This window comes from Maylandia zebra, linkage group LG2 (assembly GCF_041146795.1).
Source record: "Maylandia zebra isolate NMK-2024a linkage group LG2, Mzebra_GT3a, whole genome shotgun sequence".
NCBI lineage: Eukaryota > Metazoa > Chordata > Actinopteri > Cichliformes > Cichlidae > Maylandia > Maylandia zebra.
In genome coordinates this window covers 16,846,291-16,864,849 of record NC_135168.1, presented here as the reverse complement: position 1 = coordinate 16,864,849, position 18,559 = coordinate 16,846,291, and the positions used below count along the sequence as shown (strand labels likewise).

The following is an 18,559-nucleotide window of genomic DNA, read 5'->3' as shown; positions in this document are numbered from 1 at the left end:
TGCCTCTCGCTCTATGGTGCACACAGCCTGTTGGGTTGATGCCAGTGCAGCTTCATGAAGTGAAACTGAGTTGGACAACTACAGGGACTAATCTGGCACTTCATACTGAGAGAACTTGATCTAGTCTGATCCTCGGGGTATGCGATTGTCAGATTAGATTTTTTTTGTTGGTACCTAAAAACGCCCAAGTTTACAACCTCTGCTGTTGCTCAGATTACCTCTTCACTTACACTAAACAGTGTCAGCAAGACAATCAGCATGAATGCTAACAGCCTCTTGCTTTTTAACAGAATACTGTGTGAAAGCCACGCAGCATCAAGAGGAACTACCAGTGGAACAGGCGCAGCTCATTCCAGATTTATTTTTGGCCCTCAGACATCCAGTCAATCATTGTTGTTCTTTCCAGAGAGGAGAATGGATTTTGCCTGCATTTGGCATCCACAAGCCCTTTCCCAAATTGCCTTGCAGACAATTTCTGTATAATTGCTGTCTGTTAATATTTGTGAGCATCTGATGCCAGCCTTAATTGGAGTTATATTCCTGTGAGTACACATGGGAGATTTATGCTGTGTAATCTCGCAGGCCCTCCCAATTTTAGAACGTTGTTATTTTAGATTTTTTTTCCCTCAGACTTAGTGAATTGCACATTAATCCCAGCGGGGCGCTTGTATCCTGGAGTTCAATAGAGCCTCTCTGAATTCTGACAAAGCAGCTTACTGTAATTCCGTGAAGTTGACAGTTGCTGGCTATTGCATCATCATCCAAGGCTGTCAGTATTTCAATCCTCCCTGAGTGGCCAAGCCAAAGACACAGTTGTGTACTGTGCATGTCTCTGTGCAAGAGTTTGTGCGTGTACCTTCGTATTTGCTTTTGGGGATGATGACTCTTTGGTTTTGGCAAAAGTTCAGATGATGACATTTTTGTAATTTTTCAAAAGTTTGAAAATCCATCTATTTAAAGGAGTATTTAGAAGGGATTTGTATACAGTATTTCTCAGCAGCTTTCAGAGTAGTACGTCCTACTTAAACTAGTGCTTTCACAATAGAAACATATCTCATTAGGACCAAAATCTTTGATCTGAATCATAAAAAACATGCATATGTTTAAAAATAGACATGTTTTGAAGACAGACATTAAAGCTTCAATAGGAGAAGATGAAACACAGGAAACAGCACAAGCTTATCAGAATGTTTCTTATTCTCCTTTCTGATCACATGCATTGAAGTCGGTATTTATCTGATATAATTCTTAAGCAGCTGTTTTTTTTTTTTTAATTGAATGCAACTCCTGTGCTGTTTCTAACAGATGATTCAATCAAGTTTTGTGATAACACATTTCAGATAATACATGAAATAACTGAAACTCAGTGTCCTGTTTTAAAATAGCTACAAAAACATGTAATTTAGCAAAGCAATCATATGGTCTGGAAGCTTAGCTCATATTCTGTACTGTCTGTACTGGGTGACTTGCTGCCGTGTCAGTGTGCATTCAACAGACAGTTTGCTGAGAGAATAGCTGATATCTCCTAAAGTGATGCCACAGTTAAACACTATAAAACAAGAAACAAATTGCAAAAACTGCAAATGTTCATATTTGAGACAAGTGCATTTATCATTTTTTACTAAGCCTTGATGATGCAAGAGTTAGCACTAGGGCAGGTTAATAACTCCCGATTTCCAGAAAGTTGATCGAATTTATTTGGATGCAACATTTTCAGTGGTACAAATGTTTCATCACTCATCCAAGTGACTTCTTCAGTCTCAGCTGATTGCAGGTTTCCCCAGGCTTATCAACAGTACAGTTGCATAACGATCAAAACTACCACCACTGCATAACGATGAGTTACGAGATCCAAGAGAAAAGGAGGACACTCGCTGCCCAAGTGAAAAGCATTGTTGATCTCATATATGTCACGAGTGTTGGAAGAGTTGAGATGCATATTTTTTAAAACTTTGTGTCTCTGTGGCTTTCAAACCCGAAATGCAATGCACAAGAAATGGTCCACCTCAAGCAAGCATCAGGTTCACAGCAGGATTACTACTTACTAGTGCCAAAAGCACTGAGGAAACCAAGTAACCACTGCTAAGTGGTTGCAATCAATCATCACTCTTTAAATGAAAGGATGAGGAAGGAATTCTGGTTTGAGCGGATATTTATGTAAAAAGGAATGACCATCTCAGAGTTCAAGCAGTCTGTGATTTCAGCCATTCTCCAGTTCTCTGTGAGTAATGCTCATGGCCACTGATTAATGCTCATGACAATTTGCATGTCAATGATCAGGAAACCGAGCTTGTGGCTCATTGATACATAATGATGATAATTTTGATCATTATGCAGTTGTACTGTTTATAAGACTGGGGAAACCTGCAATCAGCTGAGACTGAAAAAGCTCATGGATAAGAGATGAAATGTACCTAAATTACTGAGCACGTGCCAAGACAAATCTCCTGGTTGTGTGTATATATTCTCCCTGTCAATGTGTGGGGTTCTTCGATTTGCACCGGTTTTCTCACACAGTGCAAAGGAATGCTTGTTAGGTTAATTGTGATTTTAAATTAGTCATTTTTCTCTGTCTGTTACTCTGTGACTGGTGACCTAACTTCCACCCCTTGACAGCTGGTAGTAGGCTATAGACCCCATTTGGATAAGTGGCTAAGAAAACGTTGGTACTTTATTATTTGCTTCCCTTTTTTGGTTTGGAATCCATCTCTTTCATAAATGCTTTGATTAGAAATGAACCTCTAAATCTTTGACTTCTGTTTTTCTTCCAGCAGATCCCGTCTCAGGTACGGTGTTTTTGGTTTTTGGTTTCACCAAACTGACATCAATTCACGTTTTCTGTTATTTCATCTCAAAAAAAGCCCACAAAGCTGTAAAGTGCTGACAACAAATCATGTCTGTCAGCTCAGGGATGGGACAAAAAAGTCTGAAAATATTACACATGAACTGTCATGCAAACTTTTATGGGACAGTTAAATCTAAAGAAGTAACCTTGCCTAAATAAAGGTGTTAAGCTAGTAGAAGATACTAGGATTATTAGCATAAGTAAGGTTGGAAAGCAAATTTTACATGCCTATTATACTTTCACCTTATTGCTATTTTAAAGGGTAATATATTCCAATAAATACCTGGTAGTGGTCAGCCGTGCAGATAGGTATTTTATGTCACATTTAGAAATATGTCTCTCTGACATTTACAGCTTTTCCCGCTATGATAGAGGTGACTTGAATTTTGTTTGCAATGGGTGCAACATCAAAACAAATTAACTTCAGCAGCTGTATTTCTCTCCAGGAACTGTCTTCTTAAGTTAGAGAGTGAGCTCTGTGGATTAAGTCAATCCATTTCCAACATTTTCCTTTCCTCTCAAAAGGCAATTCGAAGCAGTGAATCTGCAATGAAGCATTCATAGATAAGTCACCTACAAACATAAAAACAATCAAAATACAAAACTTTATATAAGGAGGAGTTGAAACAAAAAAGTGTTTCTAGGAAAAGATGCACCTTTTTTAAATGTCAGTTTTGTTAGCTCAACAGATTAGTACCATTCACCTCCATTGTGCTGGGGCGCAGGAGTAATTACAACAGCTGAAATCTTATAAACATAGGCACATAAAAATGAAAATATTTGCATGGATAGAGATACAAAGAGGTAAGTAATAAAATGGTTCTTTGTATAAAATTGAACTGACATTTTAATGGCGAACAGCCTATTTTTAGCTGGATTGCAAAACATTTCCGTCTTTGTTTACACTGGAGGGTATTTTTACTCAAAATGTCGTGTTCTTCTAACAAAGTTTCACGAGGCTGAGCTAGAAACGTCTTCAAAGGCCATTGTCTGAAATGCCTCATCATACCACAGGTTAGCTATTCAATGAGGTGGCTCTTCAATGTTCTTTCAGAGGTGACTGGGCAGTGACAGCTTTATTAATTATAGTTTCTTGAGGACTATGGCCTATTTGTAAATCCACCTCTGCCTGCCCTTGTCTCCTTTCCCTACGAGTAGTCCTACCCTTGCCTGTTTCGTGTGCACAGAGCTGGGTGCTGGGTGCTGCTGATAGCTGAGGTTAGGGTGGTGAGGTGAGGTGGAGGAATCTTGTCGACAGCCTCCGCCGTGGCTCGTTCCACCCCTGTGAGTTTCATTTCTCCCCCCATTCATTTTTCATTTAAGAAGGTGACACAATATGCTCTGAGCCCAAGGGGCCAAAACGCACCATCGATTTCCCCTCATATTGTGGAGCTCTGATGCTTCACTCAGCCCGACCCGTTACCAAGCTTGTACGTTAGATCGGAGCACACTGGGACGAACCGATAAACACGCAGTTTGCCTGTAAACACGAGGACTGCCTGTCCTCGCTCATCTGCAGACATTTAAGGGTAAGCTGAATGTCAAGATGTAAAGCCGGCAGAGATGTGATCAAAATGTTAAAAGCTATTTAATGAGAAAAGGTACATTTCTTCTTATGAACTCTTCTGATAGAGGGTTGTAATTAAGGCTGAGTCTTGACAATGCTGTGTACAGGTATAATAAACCAGAAGCACTGAAGCAGAATCAAGGATATCCTTAAGAGCAAATGTTCACACTGCTAAAAGATATCTGAATGATTTTTTTTAAGCGTAGCAGCAATCAGAAGTGAACACGTTTTGGCATTTGGCCCTCATCAAGTTAGATGGCAATGGTGAAAACTCTAATGAAGGCAAAGTGCCGCAGCACGCTCATTTCTGAAAAACCACTGTGCAACACAGTGTTATTGTAAGAACAAGCACTTATTTAAGTAGTCCCAGAAGATTTATAATGTATTCGCTTGATTTAGATGATACGCTTAAAGGAGTGTTGTTATATAATTCAATGTACGTTTATTTTTTCCTCTCAAATATAGAAGCAGATTCTAAATATTAATGTCTTCTTTTTAATAGTTACTACCTTAAAAAACTGTGTCAACAACTTGGAATTCAAGAGTGAAATTGCCAAACACAATAAATAGTTACACTAATACTAATGAATGAGTCAATAAATAGGAAATAAATAAATAATAGTCAACCATAATATCCCAGGTAACTTCCTGTGCATTAGCATTATTAGCATGTTTAGGTCAAAAGTAAACTATTAAATTTCTTTCTCCTTTAGGGTTGTAAAAACGAGAAAAACACTTTTACTTTTCTTTCAAGCAGAAGAAGTCTTTTTATTACTTTATACGAATCCAATGCAGAAAAAGAGCACCTCTTTAATTAATTTTTAGGAGTAGATTATTATATTACTCCAGGGCTCAACGTAGTACCAAAATGTATTATAGTAACTTGTGAAGATGACTTTTTATTGCAGTGTGATCTTACCAAGAGGGCAGACATTCACTCTTTGCCAGCACACCATCAACGGGCTCATTAGCTTTGGGGGCTTCTTTCTGTGCTGCAGCTTGAACAATTTATTCCTCTGCCTGCTTTGCTTCCATGTCCGGCACCATTTTCTTTTCCTGTTCTCTGGCTTAATAACCACAACACAGCATGAATTAATCATGTTTCAGTTGGCTTTCATAGATTGGTTTTGGTTTTGTTTCGCTTGAAATAAACCACATGAGCATTGCTTTGTGTATTTGTGGAACATGCATGGACACAAAGTGTCAATGTTTTGCCTTTTTCAAGGTCAGTTACATTTCAAATGAGTGTCTTTTGTTATTTTTAATATTTCATTGTTTTTTGTTTGTGAAACACTGTAATTTTTGTGGGTTTGAATCCACTCTGTGTGGAAATTGCGTTTATCAGTGGGAGGTACTCTAGCTCCCACAGTCCACAGATATGCACGAGGTTAGGTTAATTTGTGATTCTAAATTGACTGTAGATGTGAACGTGAATAACCTGTTCAGGGTGTACTTCTTACCCTACGACATCTGATATAGCCGCACCACCGATGGATGGATGTGTAATTTCTACAGTAATCATCTGTCACCTCAGCTCCTTTCCATCAGATTTCTTCCACTGATTGGAAAAACTGAAAACAATTCTTCTTAACTGTGTTCTGTGGGACAAAATGGCTTCAACTTTTGACTTAGATTGATGGCCATTAGCTCAGCAATGTGCCTTTTTGGTTGTCATGTGGTAGTTTTAATTTCCTGTTCTATAAACGATTCTCATCTGCACGCCACAGGCTTGTTGCATTTCAACTGACACGATTCATTTCAAGCTCTCAATGCCTAAAGCCAAACCTGCTGCTTCTGGTAGCTTTCTGTAAGTGATAAAAGCTGTTATTTATTTATTTTCCTTCTATGTGTGGCAGGATTTTGGGGATGACGGTTCACTGTACTTCACCAAGGTCACCACTACCCACATGGGCAACTACACCTGTTATGCTGATGGATATGAAAAACTGTTTCAGACCCACACTCTTCAAGTGAACGGTAAGAGGCTTACACATACATTTGTCACACTATTTGTAAAACAATAGCCCTGTTTAATGCTAAGATTTCATCTGAAAATCGATATTTGGTAAATAATAGTAACAAAGTGGAAAAAACACATTCTTGCCAGGTTTAAGGCAAATTTACATTTACTGTTAACATTTAGAGTTTTGTTATGATCTCACAATGGTCATTATAATCTTTGTATTTGTCCCCACAGTCCCTTGTCACATTTGTGGTTGTATCCAGTCTTTGTTTATATTGCTCTTAAAAAGTCATGACCATAAGCATTTGAACAGTCAAACATTTTTGTGTTTTTTGGGGGTTTTTTGTCTTGTTTTTTTTTCTCTGTACACGACCACCGTGGGTTTTAAATCAAAGAACAGAGATGTGATTCAAGTGCAGACTCTCAGCTCAAACTCAAGGGGAATTTGCCTTGAAAAACTCCTGGGTTCCTTTTCCAGTATGCTTTGGGTCGTTATTCATTTGCACAGTCAAGTGCCGTCTAATCAGTTTTGCAGCTTTCGGCTGAATCTAAGCAAAGAGCCCTGCACACTTGAGAATTAATCATCCTTTTTCTGTCACCAGTCGCATCATCAATAAACACTAGTGATCCAGTTCCAGTTGCAGCCATGACATATGGCATTAAGCTATGCCATAATACTACCTCTATTATGCTGGGGAGGGTTAGGGTTTGGGTTTGGGTTTAGGGGTAGGTTAGATCATGAGCTGTTCTAATCTGGCCTTTTTGTTGAGTGTAACCAGTGGTTTGCACCTCTTGGTAAACCCTCTGCAATTGCATTCATGAAGGCCTTGACAATGATACACCTCCCTGAGTGTGTTCTTGACTTGATTCGATTTTGTGAAGGCGTTTTTCTTGCATCAACATTTCTTTATGTTGAGAGATTAATTTGTAATGAAATAACAAGGGAACAGGTTGTACCTGGCTAGGAATCTGATTGTCAGTCAGTTGTCTAACTATTTTTGAGCCCCTGAAAATGGGAGGCTATGTGTAAAAATAAATATAATTCCTAGAGGAATAATTTTTTTAATAACTTGAATTAAAACTGAAAGTCTCTTATTCAATCACATGTTCATTGTTTGAGTTAAAATCCACTGCAGTGTTGTACAAATCAAAATTACAAAAATCATTGTCCAAAAATGGACTTGTGGACTTGACTGTAGCGGTGCATTTAGAGCCAATAATGGGCTTTTAAAACAGCCTCTAAAGAGTAGAAAAGTAGAAATTCATTTCTGAGAAAATTGTCTTTTTTTTCTAAGTATTTCTTCCTGGAACAGTCGTCCTTTAGAAAAATGTCCCTCTGCAAAATCACTTCAAAACTACGGAAGCGTAGAGCTGCCACCCAGGCAAAAGTAAAATACAAGTGTATCACGTTATAACGTGAAAGGTTTATTGTTCTAACAAGATACTTTTCCTGTTTGTACAATATACTATCATGTTTGTACAATATACTATCATGTTTGTACAATATACTTTTCACGTTTGAACAACATAATATCACGTTATTACAATATACATAATTATCACGTTTGTACAATATAATTATCATATTGTACGAACGTGATAATTATGTATATTGTAATAACGTGATATTATGTTGTTCAAACGTGAAAAGTATATTGTACAAACATGATAGTATATTGTACAAACATGATAGTATATTGTACAAACAGGAAAAGTATCTTGTTAGAACAATAAACCTTTCACGTTATAACGTGATACACTTGTATTTTTCTTTTGCCTGGGTGGCAGCTCTACGCTTCCGTACAAAACAATCATTGTGTAGGGCACTCTTTATTAATGGAGACTGTAAGTAAATGGGTAAGTGGTAAAATATCATGCTGCACTCAGGAATAGTTGTCACCATACCTACTGCTTAAAACTGCATGCCAGGTTCTGCTGTGGTGGGGCTTTTTTTCTTAGCTGGTTCTATAAATTTATAATATCTCAAAACTTTTTGCTCCGTAATTAATGGCAGGATAACATAAGGCAGATGTTTTTCATACCGCATGAGTGCATTATCCCAAAAGTAAAACGTAGTCTTAAGATGTAGTCACACTAATACCAATTGATAGGAAAAAACTGTGGCAGACTGAAAGAGCTAGCTTTTTATCTTATTGTTTAGCAGCCTGAGCGATTTCTCTAAAAGTTGGTTTGCACTATATGCTCAGGACTAAAAAGCAAACAGCAACTACCTGGTGGCGGCATTGAACAGCTAAAGATTCAGACACTTCCCAGAGGAGAAGTCAGTCCAGCAAACAGTGCTGGAATTAATATTTAACTATTGATCAGAATTACAATTCTAAGACATTCTTACTTCTTACTTCTTGGTGTAATGCCTAACATGAGTAAATAAGCAACTGTTTGCAAACAAGTCTGCCTTATCCAGTAATGAGTTCATTAGATGTCTGTTGCATTTATAGCTTCTTCCTGCAGCCACGAGTGGCCATGCAAATCAGTTATTGTGTATTTGTAATTTCTTTTGTCATTTCACTCAAATAAAAGTCCAAAAGACTGAATGCTAAAATCCAGTTTATACTCTAGTGAGATCTCTATCTGCCTCTGCTAGACTTATAAGTCTGTTCTCAAAAATAAATCTTTGAAACAGGTGTGTTCCTCATACAAGGCTTTTCTTGGCTCACAATGGGCCTTTGGGGGTGACTGTACACCTAAGCACAACTGGTTCAAGTATATTTAAGGCAAAGAGTCTATGTTTCCTGTCTTTCAATGTTTATGTATTTTTCTGCAACTTTTGGTCATTTCATACAGAAAAAAAGTGTTTGGGCTTGAGTAAATTAACCCCCACTTAAAGCGAAAAAAAAGCCATATTTCATATTCAGGGAAACCCTGTAGTGATGATAGTATTGGCTTTTTGATGGTGCTAAACTAAAGTCACGTTTTTTAAATATTGTGTCAACAAGAAAAGTAGTACATAAAATTTAAGGAAAAGTTGACACATTTTTATTCCTTCAAGGAATTCTCATGATTTTGATAAGCATGCTAATGTTTCAAATAAGTGGCCTTCATCATAAATTAAAGAAAATGAAGGTCATGTCATTTATGTACTAAATGTTGGCAGGTGTCACGTAGTATCCTGATAGAAAAATTATTATTATGTAATAGAATAGAAGTGTAGCTTTTTGAATGTGAAAATTAGCAATTGATTGTGAAGAAAAATCCGCATCAGCTGATTAGTCTCCCGAGTGGCAGAGAATGCAAAACCAGACTACTTCTATGTTAACTGAGTACAATCCACCCAGGATGGTGCATATTGTATGCAAAGTCAGAGCAGCTGCATATTGCTGCAGGTGCAAATAAAAGAAAGTGCTGATTGGTTCACAGAAGGCAGGCAACCCCCCCCCCCCCCCCCCCCCCCCCCCCCAAAAAAAAAAAAACAAAAGACAAAAAACAAAAAAACAACTGGACCAGAGTGATGACGGAATTAATTTTGGCAGTGTGGGAAAGTGGAAGTTGAGTAAAGAACAGACTAGAAGCCCCAGTACCCAGGATTCCACACAAATGAGTAAAGACAGAGCAGCCTTCTTGAATCGTGACAATGATAAAATGAAGCGAGGTGGTATAATTCTAATGACAGTTACTGATGGTCAAGGCTCTGTTATGTACGCTCTGTTGCTATGTTTTTAACCCTCTCGGGCTCAAATTAAACTTTTTGTTGCTAATGCACAACCAAGTCCTGCAGTGGTACTTCTGAGTAAAAAAAACTCATAAAATATGTATGTGGGGTAATCAGGTTGTTAGTTTTTAACTGTTGCAAATCGGCAACGCCTGCCTCGAGAGGGTTAAACTTGTTCAGAGAAAGCATTTTACAATAAAATCATTGTTCAGTCCAGCAGGTGTCATTATGTAGAGTCCTGAGCTCCACTACATATCTCTCTGCAGCGTTACTCTTGATAGATTGCCCCACCTCGGTGGAGGATTTACATGTTCAGGTCCAGTGGAATGGCTGTAGGGCCATGCTTGGCTAACTGATCGTTTCATTCTCACAGATTTATTTTTTATTATTTTGTGCACTGCCACCCTTTTCAGAGTATTCTCCTTTTATTTGTGCACTAGTCAATGTGACCTCACTTTCATTTAGAAATAGTACCAGTTCAGTATATTATCTACTTTTTACTAATTGGTTTGGGATAGTCAGTACAGGGAATAACAGTGCAAAGACTGACACGGGAGCAGTAAAGAGAGGACAAAGGTGAAGAGGGCAAGTTTGTGTGAATGAGACACTTTTCTTCCATACTGCTCCTAATGAGCTGAATGTATTAAAAAAAAAAATCACAATGTGTCAGTGTGGAAAGCTCAAGATCTTCATTACTTTTGACAGACACTCGGCTCATTATCATTCTTCTAAAAGATTACTTTGAGGTTAATTGCAAAGAAACACGGGCCCTAATAAACCCAGTATTGTGTATATGGAAAATGGGGACCCTCGTGAGGCTGGTGACTTTTGGTTGTAATTAATACTCTAACTTCCACATGACCTTTTTACTGAAGACTATGAGTTTCACATGCTTAGTCTGGGTGAAGCCTCAGAGGACCTGCTATCATCCTGCCATGGCTACTGAGCTTTTCTAAAACTCAATTAAAAAACAGCTGAAATAGGGTAATCCTGGAGAAGTGGATTCAGAATGCTGTCCATCACTCTTGGGGCCGCAAGAGAATGGCAAGATATACATTTAGAGTTTTATTCTGAGCAACTAATGAAATTTAGACTGGACGCACATTTAGGGGAACTTTTTGATTTCCCAGTGAAGACGTCTGAGAGCAGAGAGGTTTCTATATTGTAAGCTGAGTGCAAAGTGTGGAAGATCATTAAGACGTTTTGGTTTTGATCCCTTTTTACCCACACAAACTGACTCATCAAAATGTCCCTCATGGATTTTATACAAGCATCTCATCTATTGTCTGCATGCTTTTATTGACAGCTAGCTGCCTCCTATTGTTCACCCCATCTTAATGAAGATACTGCAATGCTATCTTCAGTGTACACTATTATCCTCGAGGTGTTTATTTTGTCGTGATTATTTGTTGTTGGAACTCTGTTGCAGGCCCTTTTTTTTTGTCTTCCTTTCTTTCTGTTTTGCGGTGACCCCACTTTACCCACATGAATCAATAGAGCTGAATCTCATTTATACTGTGACTGCAAAGTTTGCCCACTCTCCCAGGCACTTAAGCAGAAAACAAATTGTTGTTTGGGGTAAATTAATGAAAGTCTTGGTTGAATCGTCAAATACACCAACCAATTTTCCTCCTGGAAAAATACATTTTGTTTCCCTCTCTACAAAGCTGCTTTCATTCTGGAAAAAAAATAATTTCAAAACCTATGTAGTGTTAAATGTGAAAGGTAGTATCTTTTGTCAAAAGTTGGCATGTGCATTTTGTGTATGAATGGTTTTTACTTTTATCCAAGAATGAATTGATGATACCATCTAACATTGTTGTTTATGTGCCCTGTGACCCCTGGAAGTCATGTTGTTGGGGGTTAAGAGCTCGTGGTAGGGTGTATGGTACGAAAGGGAGGGCGCACTAATGGGGATTCAGAGACCTGCTGAACCTAACATATACCCATGGGGTCTTGTTATGAACCCTGAGTTTAGCTATAGGTGGTAGGTGTGGTGTGAATCTTGGTGCGCTAATCCCTTGCTCCAAAATAGCCCCTCGGGGCCTGAAAGAAGTCATATTTCTGAGAAATAGAGCTAGAGGTGGAGCTTACCTATGTAGAAGCTCAGGAAGCATAAACCTTGACTGAAACTGGACTGTCTGTTTTTCCGCTGTTGCTCTTTCGATGTGTGAATACTTACAAGCCCCTAGCTGAATGCTGCTGTGTTGGAGTTTTTCCTAGAGAACCAGTGGGTTGCCCACACACTGCTGGATTTTGATGAGAGAAAAGGGTCTGAGTGTTGCTGTGCGTAGGTGCTGAAGAGCAGTTCAGAAAGAGTGTACAGACGTGTAGATTTGGAGTGTCTGGTTGGGTGTTTTAGGGGGGGGTTTACTTGTAGAAGTTATGGTTCTGCCAAATGGATACAAGTTGTTAGGTTTTGTATTGTTGATTGTCATTTATGCTTAGAAATATCTACTTATATATGCTTAGAGTTTTATAATTAGTTTTAGATTGGTAGAGGTTTGATCCTTAATAGTCTGCAAACTTTGTGTGCACACCTACATCCTGGGAGGTTGTACCTTGTCTTATTGTTTTATGGTAGGATAAACGTATCTATATCTGTTTTAGGCTAAGTGCCTTTTGTTTAGATGAACTGCTGGACTTCCAGACCAGCAGGTTTAGGGAAGTCATTTATGGGGTCACACTCTGGACCCCCCCCCCAACACACACACACACACACACACACACACACACACACACACACACACACACACACACACACACAGAGGCAAGGTACTCTTTGTTTGTATGTAGACGTCGTATGTTAATGAACCTATGCATATTCATGTAACCTCAATAAAAGAGCAGTGTTACAGGGGAGCGGACGAGAGCAACTGGGGTCAAGCGAAGGAACGGCGTTTGTCCGGTTCTCTCCCGTGCACGAGAAACATGAAGAACTTTGCCTACTTCGTGTCTTGCTTGCTGTGTAATTATATTGTCTTCAACGTTCCAGCGAATAGGTTAAAGCTACAAACCTAATAGTTAAAATAAGAAAGTAACATTTTCAAAAACATCCCAGCTTGGTGGTGCTTCCTCCGGGCGTGCAAATCACATGTCTCTCTGCAGAGTGGTTTAAGTTCTTCAGGGCGTCATAAATGTCCCTTCCAGTTGTTTCCATCATTGTCCATAGGACCAGAGAATGTAGAATAAGCATTCAAACATACCAGTTGGTTTTGTTGTTTGGGTCTCAGTTATCTCCAAAGCTGCAGACCTCTTCGGCACTCTAGTTTTATGGCCTCTACCAACCCCCATCACCTCACTTCAGGCCTTCGTCCTGCGAGGGGGATACTTATGACTCCTCCATTGTCCATGCTCTGCAGAAAAACCCCTCTGTGGAAAGGGTGCTGGGTCCAGTTATCTTACTGCTGTTATGATCCCAGCAGTCTTCAGAGTGTCATCGTATGCACAGTATAGTGACACAGCATTAGGTGATGTTCATAGGAAACTGCTGTCATCACAAGTAACCAGATGCACAAAATATCAGAGAGAGAGTGTAGTTAGGAAAAATGAGCTATTTCGTGTATACACGTGTTGTGTGAGTCTTTTGTCTTTCCTGCAATAATTTGGCCAAGAACTATACATGTTGGACATTTAGTCATAGTTCTTAAATCTATATAATTACACGGATGTTTTTATTGTGGACATTAAACACATAAACCATAGACCTTTAATCAAAAAGGAAATAGCTACTGTAATATAACAAATTGATATGTGGACATCTTTTTAAAGGCGTAAGACTGTTATGGTGCATTCAATAACTTTGAGCCATATACAGTTTAAATATGCTTGTTTCTTAGCTGACACTGGATGTATGGATGTTGCCATACCTCAAACTTTTAGTGAACTTAGTGAGACAGCATATGAGAGCTGTACAGAAAAAATGCACACGCTGAACAAGTTAAGTTATAAACTTACACATTTAGTTATCTGTGACATTTCTGAACACTAAATCTATGATAATGATGGCTGGAACAAGCTGGTCCAAGGCTGTTTAAAATTTCCCACGAGCCTAATTTTAAGTATCTTGGGCTGAGACATGACTGTTCAGTGCTTCTTTTAAGTATTTTTTGTTTCAAAATAAAAGCTTCTGGTACAAATTACAGAAATAAAATAGCAAAACAGGTGTCATTCATATCAGCTATTTGCATTTTACTAGAACTGAATTTATAATCAACGAACTATTACAACTATTATAACTCTAGTTGTATCTTTCCACAGAAAAAAAGACAACCCAAAACATCTGTTCTTTTTTAGTTTCTTTGTTTTTGCTTTCTATTGTTATGTTCAGCAGGTGCCCTGTGGACCAAATTCCCCTCATTTAAATTGTATTATTTAAATTCCTTGTTGTAAATAATGAATCAGATAGAAAACACACAATGAATGAGAAAAAAGTAGCCCAGCCCCTGTGCACACGTACACTCATTACTGTTTTTGAGACAGAAAAGAAAAAGCATATAAACACAGCATCGTGGTATTCCTTAGAGATCCATTATACTTAATTTCCATTCCAGATCTTTTTTTTAATAACACTCCTAGCAGTCTTACTTTTGTTTTACCCTTGGAAAGGACTTTTTCAATCGCTTTGTGATTTTTCACATAGTGCACTGGATTCAGGCTCTGGACCAAACTGTTTTCTGAGCATGATTACTTCCACATATCGATGGGAGGCATGCAGGTGAAAGGGTAATCACAACCGAGAGAGAAAGCTTTCATCGTGGTGTGCATATTTGTCCTGGTGTGTGGCTGTGGATGTGTGTGGACAGTATTTCAAGGTGGTGTATGAGTCGGTGTCATAGGGAGATGTACAGAGGCTCATGTGTGCTATTAAGAGTGTGTGTGTCTGTGTGTATTTAATAACATGAGCCACAAGTTCAATTTGACTGAAGTTCTGTACCAAGACTGCCAGGCTTAGTTGGAAATCTCCCAGTCGTGTGATGGTGAAGTGGTCTCCTGCCATGGTGTTTGTGTGCTCCACGCTTGTTTGTGTATGTGTGTCTCTGCACGCCTGCTCATCTTCTGCAGCGCCATGGCCGACGGGAGCCTTGCTGAGTGATTGACGACTGGCTGGGGAGCTTTATGATGGAGCTGTCAGCCCTGCTGTGTCGCATTCTCCTGGCAGTGGCTCTCCTGACACTCTCAGAAACACATCAGAATGCAACTTTTCTCACATCTTGTCTGAATTGAGTTTTGAGTGGAAAAATCCCCCTGCTTGCCTCGCTCTTTTCGTTTTCACGAATGTCTGGGCAAAGAAAATGGTGATTTGCACGCAGGAATCAAGTACGTGCATTGATGGACTGTGTGAGAGAGGGATTTTCGAAAGGATGAGTGTACACTTTCTGTTGTTTTGGGGACTCTGGTGAAAGAGCTGGATTTACTGTGAGAGAAGGCAGGCTTTGTCAAAAGTCTTTAAGTTACATTTTGTGTCATTAAATATCACTCTATCAGAGTAGCTATACTGTCAAAGCATATTGTCAGGCTTTCAGCTGACATAATCATTGGCAACAAACAAAGGTGTCAGAAAGTAACAGCTAACAAACAGGAAGTTGTGTCTTCAGAAACACCCAGTGCTCTCAACATCAAATAAATTGTGTTAATTTCATTTAAAACTACATTTAAAACAAAATACAACTCTGATATTCTCTTTCTTTTTTTAAAGAAAGAGAGAAAATCACTCTACACGCATAATTTAAACAAAAAAGAGACATTTTAACCATTACTAGTATATAGCAAATGTATAGTGAGACTTTCTTAAGCAGAAATTTTGTTTACGCTCCACAAGAATGATTCTGAGTCCTACTGAATAAATTTCTTCATCTTGTCCTCCAGATTGAAATGATGGCGGTCAACAAATATTAATTGTTGCACTAGAGAAGATATTGATACTGTAACACTGTTTTAACTATTCATTTAAATAATAAGTACAATAGACGTAACATTGTCACCATAACGATCTTTTGCATCGGCAGCATTTATTTTTCTGTTCCGTACAAATCCTTGGAAGCTCAGCATTTCCAGTGCACAGCTCACTGCACTCTTGGCACTCTGAGTTGAAAAGTGTGATTTTTAGGAACATGGCCATACTCAAGACGTGAATGTTTTGTAACCAGAAAAGAATAAACACTCAAGTGTGTAGAAGTGCTCTAAAAAAATGGGTCCGATGCAAAATCCAATGTGTGTGGACACAGAGCCTAATTGATGGAATTGAGCAATCAGATGGCACACCTGGTATCATTGCCTGTTGCTTTGTAAGCACATCCAATTATTCCTGACGACAATTTTAAAGCCAAAAGCTCGAAGCTACATATGCTCTCATGCCTCTACTCTTTTTATCAGGGGAACTCCTCTTTTCAGGTATCTTTGGTGTTTTGCTGGAATGGTAACACTGGGAGAAAACTGGGTACAACATGCAAAAATAGTCCCCTGGGCACTTATTAAACTGTAAAGGAATGCGCTGTAATACTTTACTTTAAATGATTATATTAGTTTAAAAGTTTCACCCATTAAACTCATACAAACCCACACACACATACACACATGCACAAACACACTTTGTAGTTAATTGCTATTCGTAGCAAACAGTGCTTCTCCTAAACTAACAATTATCCCAATTCTCCCGATAATATTAGCTACATTTGTTTTGAACTTAATTACATACATTAAGTATGACTTTCAGTTATTGCAGTGCCACAATTCAACATTTCAATTTGCTCTTATCCAACACCGCACAAAGCTTTCCCTCTTTTTTTCTATAGATGTGCACGGTTGGCTCACCACATTTTAATTAATTCATTCTACCTCAGGTGGGAATTAAATAACTTGGTGGACTTATCGAACGCTACCAGTGACCGTAGGGCAGGATGGGCTTTCTCCCCCACATTCGTACAGTCACATGGGGAATTCACTGACATGAGCTTTTTCTCAAATAATAGGCCTTTAACTAAGCAGTGACCTTTATTGGGCTCTGGGGGCAGCCACTGGGAATTATGGCAACATTGATAGAACTTGGCACCTCCTACGCAGGTTTTAGCCCCGCACACCTGCTTTTTAGCTCAGAGTAACAACTGTAGGCTGTAAATGATAGACAGCAGTCAGATTTTTGCAGTCTTGATGCATAAGCTGTATATTTGAAAGTGTAATTTGCAAGAGGAAATGCACTGCTCTGCTATTTGAATAGCTTTTCTGGTCTAAAGAAGAGGTGAGAGCTGATATCCCCCATTGCTAAATATGACTTATGACAGGTAGAAATCCCATTTTTATTAATACTTATTCATACTGATATATCCTCAGAAACTTTGGTATTAGAAATCTGACACAACGCTGCAAAGTCACAGTATGCAGTGTTTTCAAATGTTATTTAAGTACTGCACTACAGCACGTGTAATTTTATTGCAAACATCCTTTAGAAGCTGTTTGGAATTTGAAACCATTGCCACAAAGTCAAGGTTTCCACGACCAAGAATAAACACTAAATCTCTTTTTAAACGATGACTTTTCGAAAAGACAAAACCTAAACATCTGCAGCCCAGATGCAGTTGATCCAGCTCAGGATTTGGGAATTTTTAGATATAGCACAATGAAACATTTTGCATCATATGTTCACAAATGCATATTGGAATAATATAAGGAAAACTGGAAGACAGTGTATCAACGTTCTCAAGTAAAATATCCCAAAATAATTTGGATACAAATCTTAACAATTCATGCATGGGGGGAATTTTCAGCCTTACGTAACCTCAACCTGCTCTTACATAGTTAATTATGTATTTATGTTGTGCTGAGCACCTTCATGAATAAAAAAGTTGGAAAAACTAGGCTAGGTTACAAAGATTTTGGCAGGCAGTGATTCCTTCCCATCGCAGATGTTTAGTTGAACTAGGTCCATGAAACCAACAGAGGACCCACTCACATGGAACTGCTGGTCTGCCTGCACAAGCCACTGTATACCCATTCACAGCACTGATTAGTCCCACTCTTACTTACTGTGTAATAGCACCTGTACATGCTGAAAGTATGCTTTGACTGTAACCTACTGGACTCCAGTAGTGTTGTTACCAGCTATGATTAGATCGTAGTTCAGAGACCTCCAGCTGAAAGTGCCAACCAGTTCCACCTTCTGAAATCACACAAGCAATTTACTCAAAAATTGGATGAGATGTGAGCGCAATCTCATCCTATCCACTTTCCATCAGTCTCAATAGTATCAGAAGATATTTCTATATACTGTATTGGCCTTAGCAAAAGACCACCCTGATCACAACCTGGCTGCCACTTTTCAACAGCTGTTTCAGACTGAGAGTGAAGACTAAAAAAATGTGATCACATCATATTTGGTATCTTTGAAATCACATTAAAATAGCAAAAACGAGTTTTGCTAGTATTTTTTAATGCAAATTTATTTATAATCCTATTTTAATTCTTAAAGATGATGATAATGATAAAGGAATAATAGTTGTAAAGTTGAAAAAAAGTGGA

General features: G+C 38.6%; 1 protein-coding gene across 2 annotated transcripts in view; it reads left to right on the top strand.

Annotated features, from left to right (window-relative positions):
• fstl5 (follistatin-like 5) overlaps positions 1-18,559 on the top strand; it is a 198,118-nt gene that overhangs the window by 132,732 nt on the left and 46,827 nt on the right. The window contains exons 8-9 of one of the 2 annotated variants that reach the window (XM_012919780.3): positions 2,772-2,786; positions 6,269-6,389. In XM_012919780.3, coding sequence (XP_012775234.2) covers positions 2,772-2,786; positions 6,269-6,389 — 136 coding nt within the window. The remainder of the gene's footprint in view (positions 1-2,771; positions 2,787-6,268; positions 6,390-18,559) is intronic. The other variant, XM_004553652.3, reaches the window with a different exon arrangement.